This window comes from Tripterygium wilfordii, chromosome 10 (assembly GCF_013401445.1).
Source record: "Tripterygium wilfordii isolate XIE 37 chromosome 10, ASM1340144v1, whole genome shotgun sequence".
Lineage (NCBI taxonomy): Eukaryota > Viridiplantae > Streptophyta > Magnoliopsida > Celastrales > Celastraceae > Tripterygium > Tripterygium wilfordii.
The window spans coordinates 9131698-9147294 of NC_052241.1; the positions used below are offsets into that span (position 1 = coordinate 9131698).

General features: G+C 36.8%; 4 protein-coding genes and 1 long non-coding RNA gene across 11 annotated transcripts; 2 read left to right on the forward strand and 3 right to left on the reverse strand.

Annotated features, from left to right (window-relative positions):
* Nucleotides 1–782: 782 nt before the first annotated feature.
* Nucleotides 783–5748, reverse strand: LOC120007776 (pentatricopeptide repeat-containing protein At1g80150, mitochondrial-like). Of its 5 annotated transcripts, none has more exons than XM_038858207.1 (4): nt 5420–5748; nt 3471–5044; nt 3017–3094; nt 783–1213 (listed from the first exon to the last, which is right to left on the reverse strand). In XM_038858207.1, exon 2 carries the CDS (start codon nt 4952–4954, stop codon nt 3695–3697), a length of 1260 nt encoding a protein of 419 aa, XP_038714135.1. In that variant the 5' UTR covers nt 4955–5044; nt 5420–5748; the 3' UTR covers nt 783–1213; nt 3017–3094; nt 3471–3694. The 5 variants fall into 5 exon arrangements, with proteins under 5 accessions (XP_038714135.1, XP_038714137.1, XP_038714136.1 ...); XM_038858209.1 differs by having other exon boundaries at nt 3465–5044; XM_038858208.1 differs by having other exon boundaries at nt 5191–5748.
* A 662-nt stretch (nt 5749–6410) lies between these two features.
* On the reverse strand, nt 6411–11389 carry LOC120007777 (signal peptidase complex catalytic subunit SEC11A). Its single transcript, XM_038858213.1, has 9 exons — nt 11207–11389; nt 10331–10443; nt 9721–9792; nt 8938–8973; nt 8513–8558; nt 8209–8296; nt 7555–7612; nt 7186–7238; nt 6411–6870 (listed from the first exon to the last, which is right to left on the reverse strand). Exons 1-8 carry the CDS (start codon nt 11283–11285, stop codon nt 7188–7190), a joined length of 543 nt encoding a protein of 180 aa, XP_038714141.1. The 5' UTR covers nt 11286–11389; the 3' UTR covers nt 6411–6870; nt 7186–7187.
* Nucleotides 11390–12007: 618 nt separating this feature from the next.
* Nucleotides 12008–13771, forward strand: LOC120007584 (DCC family protein At1g52590, chloroplastic). Of its 2 annotated transcripts, XM_038857912.1 has the most exons (6): nt 12008–12235; nt 12316–12373; nt 12457–12564; nt 12768–12860; nt 12973–13068; nt 13637–13771. In XM_038857912.1, the coding sequence occupies exons 1-5, from the start codon at nt 12064–12066 to the stop codon at nt 13061–13063; spliced, it is 522 nt and encodes a 173-aa protein (XP_038713840.1). In that variant the 5' UTR covers nt 12008–12063; the 3' UTR covers nt 13064–13068; nt 13637–13771. The 2 variants fall into 2 exon arrangements, with proteins under 2 accessions (XP_038713840.1, XP_038713839.1); XM_038857911.1 differs by lacking the exon at nt 13637–13771 and having other exon boundaries at nt 12009–12235; nt 12973–13268.
* On the reverse strand, nt 13633–14642 carry LOC120007583 (RHOMBOID-like protein 5). Its single transcript, XM_038857910.1, has 4 exons — nt 14483–14642; nt 14230–14402; nt 13852–14111; nt 13633–13766 (listed from the first exon to the last, which is right to left on the reverse strand). The coding sequence occupies exons 1-4, from the start codon at nt 14613–14615 to the stop codon at nt 13694–13696; spliced, it is 639 nt and encodes a 212-aa protein (XP_038713838.1). The 5' UTR covers nt 14616–14642; the 3' UTR covers nt 13633–13693.
* On the forward strand, nt 14015–15485 carry LOC120007585. Of its 2 annotated transcripts, none has more exons than XR_005470196.1 (4): nt 14015–14156; nt 14243–14470; nt 14547–14663; nt 14745–15485. It is a non-coding gene; the product is annotated as an uncharacterized LOC120007585 (long non-coding RNA). The 2 variants fall into 2 exon arrangements; XR_005470195.1 differs by having other exon boundaries at nt 14756–15485.
* The last annotated feature ends 112 nt before the right edge of the window (nt 15486–15597 follow it).

Genomic DNA, 15597 nt, shown 5'->3' on the forward strand with positions numbered 1-15597 from the left:
GGAAGGGTTGGGTCTTATTAACTAGAATAGTTGTCATCATATCTCAATCTTAAAAAAACATTTCTGAAGGGAGAAAACATTTTTGAAGGGAGAACCGTGAATAATTCAGATGATATTTATGTATGTTATATCTAATAAGATCTCGAGTTCAAGTCTCTCCATTCTCAACATTCAAAAAAAAACAACATTTGAAGGACATCTTTAATGCCATTGTAATTACATAAGCATGAATAATTGTATTAGATGTGAATATAATTTTAATCATAGACATCCAATTTGATTATCAAACTCAAAAATTTGTATGAACCTCGACACCCCGCAATGGTGATCCACACTGGTAAGCAGGGTAAATCATAGACATCCAACATCCCTCAATAGCAGTCCACATTGGTAAATAGAGTAAACAAAATAGCATTGCATTGACTTCTACTGCAAGAGCTCTTAACCCAATGAACCCATACTTGATGAGGTCTTACATTTTCATTGTAATCATCTATTGCATCTCTTAATTTTCCTGAATTTTCCTGGAAGCGACTAGATACCATAACCAAGAATGGATTGAAAGATTTTGAGTTCATAAGATAGTAATTTGACTAAATTGTATCAAATCCCAATCTGAGCATCAGTAGGTTATCTCTCAAAGTTCACATTTAGTGCCACCAACTTGCAACATTTTCTTTGGAGTATGAAAAAACCCAAAAGTATAAGAAAGGGCAAAAATCAAGCCCTGTTCTGGTTGTCCCTTTGGGTTGTGAAAGCACGATGGTACTCTTGAGGGTCTATGAAAGAACAATATCATTCTGGAATATATGTTTCTGGATCAAATGAAAGAAAATCCATGTCAATGGTATAAACAATGCACAATTGAGGTAACTGAACTACAATAACATTAGACCTATAGGCTATATCTATTCATGTAAGTACATGTATAATCTCATGATAAATAACCCAATAAGAATCTGGCAAAACTTTTTATGAGCCAGATTCACTGTCTAAAAACTAACTAATAAGGCTCAAAGTTGATGAACATCAAAACTGCATGCTGATCATATGACAGTTCAAGCTGGGTATTCAGGATCCATAAATAACCCGATTGCGACAGGGTCACCATCCTTTTGATACAAAACACCCTTTAAGGAAAGCATTTCCATGTGGGATAGCCTTTCCACAGAATTTTCTCTTGCAGAGCCGTTGGTGATTTGTAACTTCTTTCCTGCATTAAAGAAAATCAAAAGCTTATAGATTTTTTCCACTTTAGAAAGGTTACAAGACTTTCAGTAACAAGAAGATGCACACATCCTTCACAATTGTCTATATATTTCGTTTCAAATTCAATCTTCATAATCTTATTCATCATTGAGTCTTAGGGCGCGGAGTAGCAAATCAAAGCCAAGGGTTGACTGTGAATTTGCTGCGTTGGTCAAACAGGCGGAGAAGATTTTGTTCAATTGTTCCCCAAACAAGACACTCCAGAAAATAGTAACACAAATTCTACGACTACCACCCTTCTCTCGCTTTCTCTTTCACCCACAACAACACAAATCGCTGGCTAGGTCACCTACAATATTAACTGAAGCAGGTGTGTAGTCATACACAAATATCATTCCGGACAGCTTAAGAGCTTGAAATCACTTCACAAGGCTGGCAGAGTTTGTGTTTGGCATTTGTTCTTTTAAACTGCTTCATCAAAAGGAAAGGGGCAAAAATAAGCAGAGAGATCTGAGATAAGTGCTGTCAAACTCAATTTCACACCCAAACCACATATTTTACCTATGAAGCTGATCAATGTTTTACGACAGTTACAAATGAGCGATAGAGACTACATCATGATGAAATGCAGTTAATTGACAGCTAATTAACAAGTTTAGCTAGTTATAATGCTTCACAATTCACGAGGAGCCTGTTAAATAAAAGCACACATACCAATAAGTGCTACCCAAGTTACTGAAAGAAAAATTCGACACTGTACCCTTCCAGCTGTACAAACACCTTTCTTTTCAGTTTAATTAAACCCCCAGCCCACAACTACCTTTTCATCACTAAACAAACCTGCAGGGACCTTTTGAGATGAAGAATGGTGCAGTACCGTTATGGCACTACTGTTTACAGTCATGTCTTCTCCTTATTTGTTTATGTTTTTAAGATGCTGCTTATCAGTTATTCAAAAACATCAACTAAGGGAGGAATACTATAATATCCAACTGAAAAGGTACTCTAGACCTCCAAAAAAACAATCCTATAATGTATATCAAATCTTCTTGAACAAATTAAGTTCAATTTAGAACAAGCATTGGGATCCTGCAAGAGGCATTTATGGAATTTGATAACCCCCGGAGTATATTAGTATGATCCCGCACAAATTGTGAGCAAGGCTTCAGCGACCAACACTTTCGTAGTTTGGTTTATTTGGTTGGTTACTATTATAGCTGCAACTGATGGCATTAAACTTAAATTCCACTGATTTCTATTTATATTGTCATTCTGTTTTAGAACACATTCCATGTTGCTGTAACTCAGTAGGGAAGTCGTCTGGGGGAAATTATACCTCATCCCTTGGATATGGCTCCATCTATTTGAATTATCGCATGATTCATCTTGTTATCTTCATAAATCCAAGGGCATCCAACCTATAGCAACCTAGTTAGCAACTTCTATACTTCTATTGTTGAGAGTTACCCCATCCATGATCCAACAAAGAGAACCTTCAAAGCAACTGGTTTTTGATGGTTTTTCTACTGCATGGTCCATGATCTTAATCTAATGCTGTATGAGTCATGAACAACAGTTTTTCAGTAACTGTTGGGCATAATAGCTTCGATCATGAAGATGAACCAAATATGATCTGATATAGCTAACTCGTAGCCAAAAATGTAGAGAGGTTCTAAACTAAGCATTAACTATTATTTCCATCTCATGCCAAATGCCAACTTATAAAAGGCTATATGCATATAGACTTTCATGCATGAAAGTTAATATCCAAATAAAAGGGAATATAACATTTTTAAGGCATACATACCAATCGTAGCATCTAATGATAAATAACGGCAGGGGCTTTTCCTTCTTCTCATTGACAGGGAAATCTTCAGCACTAGAGCTGAAAACATTTTAAAGGAGATGTAAAACCTTGAATTCAGAGCAAAATGGGAAAAACTAAAGCTATTATGATACAATGCATGGTTGTAATCTAGCCCCAATAGTGTAACAATCTTGGAGTGAAACAAGTGCCTACACATGAAGATGCAAATAGACAGAAACAGAAAACACTTCACACAAATCTTCTACAAGAAGCAAGGTGACCACAATCAATACAGAGTACATCAACAAATGCATGCTCCATGGATCAAAATTTTAGCTGCATAGCGAATTACAGGAATAGAATGCACATCAAAGCGGCCATACAATAACAGAAGTAATCCACTGGATTGCTCTAAAGGAAATAAAAAAGGCATTGCATGAGAACTTACAAGTACCTTTTGACCATTGAAGTTCCATTCATCACAATCTTCATTGTGGCTGCACAAAATTAACCAAAGAAATTATGAAGTCCCCACATTGGGCAGTCTCCACCACTTAAAACACTTGCCCAACTGTTTTTACAGATCTGCATTGACGTGTAAAAGGAATAACAACTTCTCTTTGATATGAACTGTAATGTTAATCAATCTGATCCATGTATCTGATATACAATCTTGAATCAACTATCGGAAAATATCAATTGTAAGCGACTCAACTGTTTTGGAGAAAAGGGAGGTACCCTTCTCCGAGCCAATCTCATAATAAAAATGGCCTTATCAACCTGCTTACTCTTCTTAAGGCCATCAAGCAGTGTATAAATTGTGTCCACATTTGGAAACCAATTCCTGTTCATGCAGTCTTTACACATAGTGTATGCCAAATCAAACTCCCCTCCCTTCAAGAGATAATGAATCATAGTCTGGTAGATTTTAACATTGGGTTTGTATCCATTGCCATGCAAAGCAGAATAAACTCTTTTGGCCATCTCGAGATACCGTGCCTGGCAAAATCCTTTAATCACCAAATTATAAGTGACCTCATCAGGCTTTATTCCAATATTCTGCATCAAAGCCATCACACTGTTAGCTTGCCAAGCTCGCCTACCATTAACTAAATACTGTACTCTAACATTGAATGTAGCAAGATTGGGAAAACATCTTTTACGGACCATAAGATTCCATATTCCATTTCCAATTTCACCCCGATTAATTTTATAAAATGCTGATATAAGTGTTGTATATGTGAAAACATCTGGTCTTATACCCGCCTTTTCCATCACTACCATGAACAGGTATGCCTTATCCAAAATACCCATATCACATAAAGCCTTGACGACAATATTAACCGAAAATATATCCACCTCAATGCCAAACTTCTCTGGGACTTCACTGAGGAATGACTCAATTGCTACTAAATCACGAGTCTGTGTCAAGACCGTAAGTGCTGCATTGAATGATTTAACAGTCCTTCTACAACCATACAAATGCATATCATAAAAGGTCTGAATTGCATTCTCAGTCATTCCAGCCCTTCCATACAACATTATTATCCTAACGATGAACCCTTCACGCCTACCTTGTGGAAGAGTCTTTTGGTCCTCAAGTAACTGTTCAATATAATCAAACCTTTGTGCCCCAGCTAACCTAGAAATAGTGTCCTCAAAGGCAAAACGATTCTCGATGACCAGTTTATTATGGGCATTGGCATTGAAAAGGTTGAATAGCTTTTCAGGGTCTCGCTCAGCTTTAAGCTTCTCTAGTGCAGGTTTATCTAAGGGCTTTAGATTGTGAATTTGATTTGATAGGGTACCAGGAGTCTCATTCGACGCAACAATAGCAGAGGCATGACTATCAGTTGATGCAAGCACAGCAGCAGCATGGTAAAATCTACGAATGGGTCGCAAGGTGAGCATGTGATTATGTTCTGAGATATCCTTCATGTAGAAAGACACACATAGGCCATGATTCAAAGGAATGTTTCAGCAAAAACCTCCAGTACTCGTGCAGCAAAATAGAACAACCCAGAAACACTATACAAAAAGACAGAGAGAGTCATATCAGATCCCAAAACAAAACTTACATAGAAATTTTAATGCTGCAAAATTTTCCAAATAACTATTTTCATCACACCAGATTAGCATTTAAAACATAACAATTACCCAATAGTTATACATACCAAATAGACCAAATCAATCAATCAACTAAAAAATTCAATGGAGGTCCGGACAACCCAAGAGCCCGCCTCTGGGTGGCTTCGGCGCCAATAAGGGTAAAATAAAATAAGTCTATCCGTCTCTAGGAGAGCGAAGCGAGAAGCAAGAAACCAGGAACTAGAGAAGAAAGAAGAAGAAGCGGGGTCTTCTTTTTCAGGGCAATAAAACGAAAGACTTGAGAACCAACATCACCTTAGAAGAAATGTTGGGAATGCTCCGCAAACTCGACCAGTAGTAGGATGATAAATGCGCGTGACCGTCGCACTTTAGAGAATGAGAGCACAGAGTCGGCGGGAGGAGCTTGAGAGTGTGCTCCCGTTCAGAAATCAGAGAACTTGGCGAATTAAATAAGAGCGGCTGAGAAGCTCTTTACGTCTTCGCATCTCTCTGTTTAAAACTGCGCCTCGTGTTTTTGTTTGTGTCGAGGGCTTCAAACCGTAAGAAACATAAGAGAAGGAAATTACAAACCAAAATATTTACACAAAATTAAAATTTACCCCTAGATTTTGTAGGAAATCATAATTTATTTATTTTTTACAGAATCCACCCAAGAGTCAACCCATCCCGGGATAAGGTATGTACTATACATATCCCAATTCAATCGTGAATACAATTCTTATCATGAAATTGAACCCATACGTGGTGCCTAATCCACACATACCACGATACGTGCTACCACCCAAGCTACTCCACGCGAACGCGGACGGATATTATTCAACTTCACTTCTACTCTCTAAGGTATGGTCATAAATTAGTGAGGTTACTCTTCTTTTTTTCCCATAATCGGATGTTTGTATGTGAGTGAGAGTAATTAATGTATGGGTTCATATTGGACCATCTATTATGTTACTTATACCATGATGATGAGAATCTCACATCGAAAGATGATGGGTTTGAAGTATAGTTTATAAAGAAGAACAAACCTCCTATTATCAACATGTGTTTTCAATAGAAAGTCAAGTCCAAATTTACGATGCTAAACTTGGATCTCCATCCCGTGTGACAGGAATCTAATGCAATTTCTTGCAATGTGCAGTACCTAATCGAAGACCAAAAAACTAGATGGGACTAATCGCTAGTTTCAATGGTTTCAATGGAAATTTTGATGTAATTCTAAAAGCCAGTGGTGGGGGAATATCCCTTCAACAAGGGCCGGTCCAAGAAACAAATGTAGGAGCACAGATTCGAGGCAAAAGCTGCAGAAATACATAAGCCTGGAATAATCAGAAAGCAAATTCGCAATGAAGGTCCGATAAGTACAAGTTTTCTAATTAATTTCAGCTACCAAATATCATATAAAGTGATGAACAGGAACATATCAAGCTTACTGACTGGTTCTTCTAGTGAAGACTCGAAGTCCAGAATTGCATTAGTTGATTCAAAAGCTGTCTTGTCTATCCATACCCATGATCAAATGGGTATAATCATCAAATATTTCTTTCATGTCTCGACGATACATGACCAGACTTCATTACAAGAAAGGTCAATAAGATTATACTTGTTATGCGCTGTTCGACTGTTGACGAGTAAACCAGCACAAAAATTTGTACATCCACACAGTCATCATCGATAGGAGCTGTGCATCACGCACATTTAGCGACATCAAGTTCTGTCACAATCCCGTCATCGAAAGAGTAGAAAATCTGAACACTTCCCATTCCATTAGTCAAAAACTTGTTTATCACATGTTAAATCAAATGTCATATTGCATCTTTCCTAAGTTCATATATATAGAACTTATTCGGCATCAATGAAATTAGAGGAGAGAAGACAAAAAGAAGCCTTGAAAGCCAACCATATAAAGTTGTATTCAACTTCTTGTTTGATTAATCTAATTAAGAGTAACAGCCTAACAGGTCCTTCATAAGAAGAAGTAGAAAAATCACACTTGAGGAAACAGTGACTAGGCCTTGATGAGACGGTTCTTTTTGACATTGATCAACCCTAGGATTACTTACCTCTAGTCCTTTGAAGTTATGACAAGCAACCCCAATGCACCAATAAGAATATACTGCAAGAAGGAAAACAGAAGAATCATGTTTTTTAACAAACAAAAGCATTACCATTCTCTGCTAGCTATTGAAATGAATGAAAGAAAAAAGTTTGGTCCTTCTCTTCTGCACTGATGTTGGGACAAGAATCACAATGTTAGACAGAATAAGTTATGGAAGTTCTAGTCCAAAAAGAAGAAGAGACTAATGGAAGCTAATAAAAACAAGAACCAAAATGTGGAATCTAAAAATAATAGCAGCTTTCAGAATCAAAGTGTCCATGGTTATAGGAATATGCATGCTAAAGTTGTCAAACAACTTCCCCAAAGAACAAACCTTTATGATTGGTTTTTCAGTCATGATGATTGTCACCCAGCCAACATAAGGCAAGAACCTGCAATTGACACTAAGAACATTAAGGTTCCTGTTCTCTTTTTTAAGAAGACGAGCAAATGACAAGTTGACAACACTTTTTCCCAATTAGAACGAAATAGTAAGAATAAAAGATTGAACAGCACTGGAACATTTGTGGAACCTTGGTATGTGCCAACAAAAAAACCTGAATCATAATTGATAAAGAAAACATTATCTTATCCAGGAAAACAATTACTAACAAAAAGAAGAGATGACATTTCTAAGATCAATCTTGGTCATCCAGCACCAAAATCGGTTGCATAAATAACCAACACAATAATAAGAGGTTCACAGCAGTTTCATGGCAAGAGTTTTTCCCTTTAAGCTCCAATATACCAGAATCGAATAAATATTTTCGCTTAGATAATTCAAAAGTAAGTCAACTTTTTCCATATAGAAGGTTAATTACAACATCAAACTTGCTAAGGATCAATTTTGCAGCATGCTTCAGAAAACAACAACCTACCAAAAAAAAAAAAAAAACACAGAAGAAAGCAAAGATGTATTACACACATTAAGATACATCCTCATATATAGTTCAGAGAGAAGGACAGAGAGCCGCTGCAGAATTCTTACCCAACAGCCCTGCCCATAATGTGTTGCCGCTGAAGCCAGAGCTGACCTTGAGCATACAAAAGTCTATCGTCCCCATAATTGTTATCCCCTGCAATAGCGGACAATATAATTAGCATTTGACAGTTATAAAGCCTGATGGCAAATAAAATGCAAAATATCAACAGTTTCCTACAATCACAAGAACATGCTGATAACTGAACGCTTAAGCAACAATTTGAATGACGAAACAAGGACCAGCACCCAAAATATGGAAAACACCAAAACAGTAGCAAGAATCATAAAAAGTTAGCAACAAGGCTAGCACCTTTTGTGAGAATGTCAACTTCACCAGTATCTTGCCGTTCATGAACCTGCAAAAAGAATAACTATCAGTAACTACTCTTTGGAAAATATAGGGGGAAATAAAAACTTAAAACACTAACTAATTGATATTGAATGTTTTTATGAAAATAAGGTTCTTAAGCCCAACTCATAGTAAGCATCAAAGAACAAAGAACACATCATGTTTTTCACAGCATATTAACTTATAAATGGAGGGTTACAGCCCAACTACTGTCATTCATATAAACAAGTATGTGCATGCTATAAGACAAAATAATAATAATAATAAAAACAGCTAAAAGATACTTGTATAACAAGATAATGAATCATGGTCTTAAAATTAACATTAAGTACAAGACTAACATTCGGTGAAAAGAAATTGCTAGATAAGCATAAAAATGTGTTCACCTTGATTACACGATGGACAATCGGAATTTCACGGCCCTGAGGAATTTCATAAAGAATATGTTAGCGAAAGTCAACCAAACACCTAAGCATAATGTTAAAAGTAGAGAGAAAGAGAGATATAGAAAGAATTTTAAAGACACTTGGTGAAACCTATCAACATGAACCTTAAAGATAAATGACATGGGCGTTCCCTGGTGGCGGGTTCCAACTAGTTTTGAAAAACCGATTCATGCAGCCAATGTGAAATATTAAGGACTAAAGCTTAGTTTGATTTATTATAAAACTGCTAGAATTTCCATGATAGTACATATCTAGGGTCCTTGTGCCAGAATATACTGGTGAAAGTGAAACATCTAAAAAAGTTCAGGTTAGGTTGCTCATCATAAACAAATATAATATCACATAAGTAGGTTTGCAGGCTGGTTCAGAGCTCAATACAAAATCTAGGAGCAATCATATACAGCTAAAGATATTGCTTTAAAGATGTTCTCAAGGGAGTCCTACATTCAACTACCAACACCGCTCCTGCATGTGCCAACTCTTAACACCAACCTTTGCTCCCCAACAGATTAAAGTATGAATAAGATCAAGGGGAAAACACCAAGTCTGTCACTGACTGAAGAGTTAAGAAACACCTAACATGTTTTTCTACTGATAAGGGACTAAAATCAATGTGTGTACTCGAACAATCCTATGAAAAAAACATGCATAAAAAATAGATTTGCAAACGACCAGATTAATTAGAATAATAATCTGAAGGGTAGGGTAATAAAGAAAGCATACGTCAACATTGAAAACAACAATCTCCCCTGCACGAATAGGATCTTTACCCATGTGCAAGAACAATATGTCCCCCTGCATGCAAATATGATAACTTGATTAATGACACATAATGTGAGAAATGGTCCGAGATACATCAGATTCATATGCCAAAATTAAAAGTCCATGCTGAGGAGGCACATTTTTTGCTAAAATAGGACAGTAGTTCCATCAGAAATCAGTCGGCTTGCTATGTTTATCATAGATATGAAATAACACAAAATTTAGTTGGTAATCTCTCTCCACACCCCTAAGTATCAGCACTAAGTAACATCTCAGTTCCAATTTTTAATGTCTGCTTTTCAAGAACCATGTTGAAAATTTCACGAGTTTTGGCTGTAATTTTTTGAAAAAAAAGTTCTTGAGAGACTTTGGAACGTGAAGAAACAAATTTCATGAGTTTTGGTGTAACTGTCAATAGTCAACGGCAGCAGTTAGCTACTTTCTTAATTAAAATCTGCATGAATCTTTATAACCAAAAGGGGCTTCGGCAAGAGTCTAAACAGTTACAACCAGTAATCCATGCATAAACAACGTCCAAAAATTATAAAATTCACAGGTAAAATTTAGTTACCCGTTTAAAACCAGGCTCCATGCTTCCAGAAAGAACAACAACAACAGGAGATTCACTGCCAGTAACGCACATCAACGCCTTCCATATTATTAGAGCAGATGTGACAATCATGCCTGAAATGAAAAGCATACCACTTCAATAAAAGGAAGCAAATTGATAGCGAAAGGTCAACATTGATAAAATCTCTTAACTGAATAAAGTATGAAGTATCATTTAACAAAAGTTTCAAATGCATAATGTGCACATATAGAAACCAGATTTAAAAACAACCCGCAAACATATTAGCAACAGACCAAAAGCTCAGTGGAGCTCAATCCAAAATGCTTAAATTGCAAAAAAAAAATCCCTTTTTTTTTCCTCTGTGCTTTGACAATTAAAAGGTTAAGTTATTCTTATTAGAACGAAACAAAGTTCTTTTATCAAAACTGGAACAGGCAGCAAAGGCTCATATCAAGTAATTATTGGGGAAAAAAAGAAGCCCACTTATCCTAATTTTAGGTATATGAAGATAATTTAATTACTGGTCCAAATATTACGAACTTGCAGCATCAAAGCAAAAGGTAGCAGCGAGAATGCAACCCCTCGACGCCATATGTCCATATTTTGTACCACTGAAAACGAAATCTAACCCTGCATTTTTTTTTTTGTTTCCAAAGGAAAATCTCCATCAAAAGAACAACGAAGAAAATAGGGGAAAAACTTTCACCCGTTAAAACCCCAATCAACTAAAAATTAATCGATTTAACATGCTAATTTCTGTTCCTTCCCTCGTTTGCAAGCTCCGGAACAGTTTCAGATGCAAATCAAGACACGAATAAACGAATAAACACAAATACACATAGCTATACGAATACGCGTATATATATATATACAAACCAAGGCTGATGGCCTGGGTGAGGACTTGACGGATCTGGAGGGATTTGAGGGAATCCATGGTTTCTCCGATGAATCCCATCTCTCTTTCTTCTGAACTCTGATTCTGCCGCCCGTTACCGTTGCCGCCCAGTGGTGCTACAGCCTACAGGTACAAACTCCTTCCCGAAAAGGAATAGCGTGCTATTTTTGTGTGTCTTAATTGTTAAATCACTTTTAAATTTTATTTATTTTAAAAAATACCCAAATGAAAATTTTGAGCATTTTTTAAAATTATAAACTATAAATTTATATATGCGGAGCATTAAAAAAAACTATAATTACCTAAAATTATAAGTGATATATTCCATGATATAATAAAAAGTGATTTTTTTCAAAAAGTATTTGGAGATTAAAGTTGTAATGGTAAATTGTGCAAGTACGGAATAAATTCATAGCCTCGTGTAATAATTGACAAACTATATATGTCATACAAACACATGACAATTTCATATACAAGTGCATTAGAAATCGAATGTTTATAGGTTGATACCAATTACAATAGTAATTACTAAGAAATTATAGTAGTGACGTTTTGTTTTATCCAATCTAATTTGATGGTAGCTTTTTTTTTTGGTTTTCTAAAATATTTTATAAGTTGATCGTAGTTACTAATACTATACTGAAAATCTTTAAAATTAAATAATAAAAAATAAACTGATTAAGGCTCCATTTTTTAAAAAGTATAAAAAAAAGTTTTTGAAAAATCGAGTATTTGAGATTTTTGCGTGTCTAATTATTACACGTGGCCTGTGGAACCATACACGAGAAAGAAATGATGGGAAAAACAGTTTGTGATTCTCATTTTTTTTTCTCCAGCGATGGCGTTTCTTGCTGGACCTGGCGGGTTCGCACGATTAAGCTTGTCGCCTGAGGCTCTCAATAGGCGGAGAATCACTAGGTTTGCTACTCTTTCCTCTTCTCGAGAGGATCTGATTAGGGCAAGTTCCAGCTACTTCGACAAAGATTCCCGGCCAATCATGTTATACGACGGTAAAGGGTGAAGTACGCACTTGCGATTTTGAACTGTTCGTCGTATGATGATGCGAAACGTTTTAATTTGAATTTGGCAGGGGTTTGCAACTTATGCAATGGAGGAGTGAAGTTTGTCCGCGATAACGATCGAAACAGGTTATTGATTGTCATTCATTCTAAAAGCAAATCCAAGGCGATATATGCGATAGTTTTTGTTTATTTTTGTCTGCCATTTACAGGAACATCAGGTATGAAGCTCTGCAAAGCGAAGCAGGCAAGACACTACTAGTGAGGTCGGGAAGAGCTCCTGATGATATTTCGAGTGTTGTGCTTGTCGAAAAGGATAGGTATAAATGCTTAAACTTGTCGACTTAATTTTTTAGAGGACTCCATTAATCTGTCAAATAAACACAGTCTGTGTGTTTCTTTCTCGATTGTTTGAATTTCTAAGTAAATGACTTAGTGGATAATTCTGAGTGAACATTACATGAGAGAGACTACTGTGTGAAAGAATTGCTTGAGAAACATTTGAGGATTCCTGAAATTGCAGATCATATATCAAGTCAGAAGCTGTAATGAGGATCATGGAGTACATAGACTTGCCCTTTCCCCAGCTTGCATTTTTCCTACAGCTTATGCCACTGTGAGTCCTTATCTCTATTATGTTACTTTAAGATATCTGTGACGTGGGCTGTTAAGCGAGTAGAAGCGGCTGCATCATGACTGTAGTTTGATGTTCCTTGTTTTGATTGCAGTTTCATAAGGGATTTTGTATATGACAACATTGCAGACAACCGATATGGCATTTTTGGACGCTCGGAGTCATGTGAGATATATGAGAACTGAATGTAGTGAGTCATTCTACTCATTAAATGCACGTATATAATGTCCACAGATACTAAACTTTGGTTCAATGAAATGATATTTGAGTAATTGTCTCCTATTTGTGTTCATGTGTGCATATGTCCATTTCATGTCCTCTATGTAAATTCTATACTTTGGAATTTTTGCTGCTTGTTAGAATGAGAATGGGTGAAATTTATGGGAGAAATTTTTTTTTGAAGAAAGATAGAAGCTTGTCGCATCATATTAACTCCGGATTCTTTTTGGATTGTGTTTTTCTGTCTCTATACTATTTGTTTCATAGTGTTTAAATGGAGCAAACACAACTCTGGTATATGAATCCTGTTAATTAAACTAGTACTTGGGGAATAAAAATATTTATCTACAGTATAGTTATATTATTAGTTCAGGCATCTATACGTTTGAAATGACATCAGAACTTCAAACAGAAAGAACTATGAAAGATTTATACATAAAAATTTCCATAGATATCCATAACATTATGATCTAGAAATATCTGTATTATCAACAGTATTGAAGGTATCTGTTATAAATAAGCAGAAAATTTGTTCCCAGCATTCTACTCGTGTTGCCTGAAGAATCCAACTGGTCAACTGACAAACAAACCACTTGTTAAGTGATGCTCTGGACAGGGTTGTTTTCTAATGTCTGGCCACCATATAGCTTATTCAAGCCCATTGCGTACCTGCCGATTTGGAGATACTTAGTGAAGTATGTTTCAATCATTATCTTTTCAATAAACACTTGAAAGGTAGAAAATCTAGTCTTACCCGAGAAGTAAGGCTATTAGAGCTATAACCCACAGCAAATATTGATAGCATTTGTGCTTGGGTTTCCTGTGCCTCGTATCAAATCCTTGGGGGATATGTCTGCGACTTACATACCCGTATTGAGGACGGACTAGAAGAATGAATCCAAGAAGAAATCCGGAGAGGAATCCTCCAATATGTGCAGAACTGTCCACACGAGGTAGAAAACCAAGCGCCATATTTAGGGCAATAACCATCACAAGAGTCATAAGTGCTGCACACTGAACATACAAGAGTTAATGACTGATCTTCACTATGGCGAAGAGGTGAATTTCAATATTGTGCCTTGTAGCTTTGTTTTGGTTCATTGCGTGTTCTATGCATTGGTTAAGTGGTTACCTTATTTGCGTAGATAGTCCAGTTTGTGATGAGCTCAGAAAGCATGGCTCCCAAAAGACCGAATAATGCTCCTGATGCACCAACTGAAACCATTGGTGTATGTCCTTTGGCTTTAATTGCAGACATCAAGCTTCCTCCAAAGCCGGAAAGCACATACAGCAGCCCTATCCTCACTGTCACATAGAAGTATATGAGATTCAGTCAATTGATCATATAGAAGCTCAGTTGTTGTATCCATAAAGTAAGTTCTTACGGAATCCGAACTCTTGTTCAAGCTTAATTCCTATAAATAGGAGGCTCATCATATTGGTGGCTAGATGGATGACTCCAGCATGAAGCCATATGCAAGACAAGAAGCGCCATCCTTCACCGTCGTCCACCACCATTTGTATACTAAGGGCTCCTAGTCTCTTTAGCCTGCCAGAAATGAAGAGGTAAAATTAAAATCCATTAGATTTTAATTTTAATTTTAATTAATTACTCTCACAAATCTTTCTAACACTAATTGTAATCAGCATTCATGCAGCTCAAACGGGGGGGAAAAAAAAACTAGACTCGAGACATTTCACTTGAAGAAAGAAAATGATGAAATTGAAGAACACAAAACTAAATATAGGCAGAGAAAATGAAAGATTGATTGTTCTGGGGAGAGACAGATCAGAGATGAGAATTTCTTACGTGGGGATGGAAGGTCCAAGGAGGGGATTTTCCTTAAAGGGTTGAAAGGAAAGCCTCCCAAGAAATTCAGTGAAAAGGCATTTATCTCCGCCGGTGGTCGACGGGCAGTCATTGACGTACATAGTATACACAAAAATCCCTATATCGGCCGTGAAAATGAGGGGCATGAGCCAAGAGCGCCATGGCTCTGGTGCCGGTGGGGTGAAGAAGGGCGGGGAAGGTGGTGGTGGTGCAAGGTAGGGTCCATGTGCTGTCTCGATATCCGATATCGGCCTCTTCCCCATTGCAACGAGGAAGAGTTACACCACTGTGCCCCCACGCAAATCACGGCGGTGGTAACAGGAGAGGAGGACGAGGAGAGAGAAAAATAAGGTTTTTGGATGGCTAGGAATGACAAAAGGCCTGGTTGTTCGTTAAGTTAGGTACCTTTTCCCGCTAATAGAAGTTGATGAATAGAGATGGGCCAAAAATTAAAAAGGAATTTAAATAATAATCTGAGATGTCTCGTTGTACTATAACGTAGAAAGGCAATCCTTGAAGGAAATAAAAATGGGGTTTTCCAATCGTCCCCGATTGTTTACCCCTATTTTAATCCGCATTCATTTGAAATGATGTTTAAGAAAATTAAAGGATGTTTAGGAGACCATACAGGTAAGGGTGGCAAAAAAAGGAAAAAAGTAAGTTTCGGAT

Excerpts from the sequence above, each read along its gene's own strand:
- LOC120007776 (XM_038858212.1), bottom strand. The coding sequence starts at position 4,954 with ATGAAGGATATCTCAGAACATAATCACATGCTCACCTTGCGACCCATT.
- LOC120007777 (XM_038858213.1), bottom strand. The coding sequence starts at position 11,285 with ATGGGATTCATCGGAGAAACCATGGATTCCCTCAAATCCCTCCAGATC. Across the intron at positions 8,297-8,512 it reads AGTTGACATTCTCACAAAAG|GGGATAACAATTATGGGGAC; the intron begins GTGCTAGCCTTG and ends CCGCTATTGCAG. Across the intron at positions 7,613-8,208 it reads ATTATGGGCAGGGCTGTTGG|GTTCTTGCCTTATGTTGGCT; the intron begins GTAAGAATTCTG and ends TGTCAATTGCAG.
- LOC120007584 (XM_038857912.1), top strand. The coding sequence starts at position 12,064 with ATGGCGTTTCTTGCTGGACCTGGCGGGTTCGCACGATTAAGCTTGTCG. Across the intron at positions 12,236-12,315 it reads GCCAATCATGTTATACGACG|GGGTTTGCAACTTATGCAAT; the intron begins GTAAAGGGTGAA and ends TGAATTTGGCAG. Across the intron at positions 12,565-12,767 it reads GTGCTTGTCGAAAAGGATAG|ATCATATATCAAGTCAGAAG; the intron begins GTATAAATGCTT and ends CTGAAATTGCAG.
- LOC120007583 (XM_038857910.1), bottom strand. The coding sequence starts at position 14,615 with ATGGTGGTGGACGACGGTGAAGGATGGCGCTTCTTGTCTTGCATATGG. Across the intron at positions 14,403-14,482 it reads TGAACAAGAGTTCGGATTCC|TGAGGATAGGGCTGCTGTAT; the intron begins GTAAGAACTTAC and ends TCTATGTGACAG. Across the intron at positions 14,112-14,229 it reads GGACTATCTACGCAAATAAG|TGTGCAGCACTTATGACTCT; the intron begins GTAACCACTTAA and ends TTGTATGTTCAG.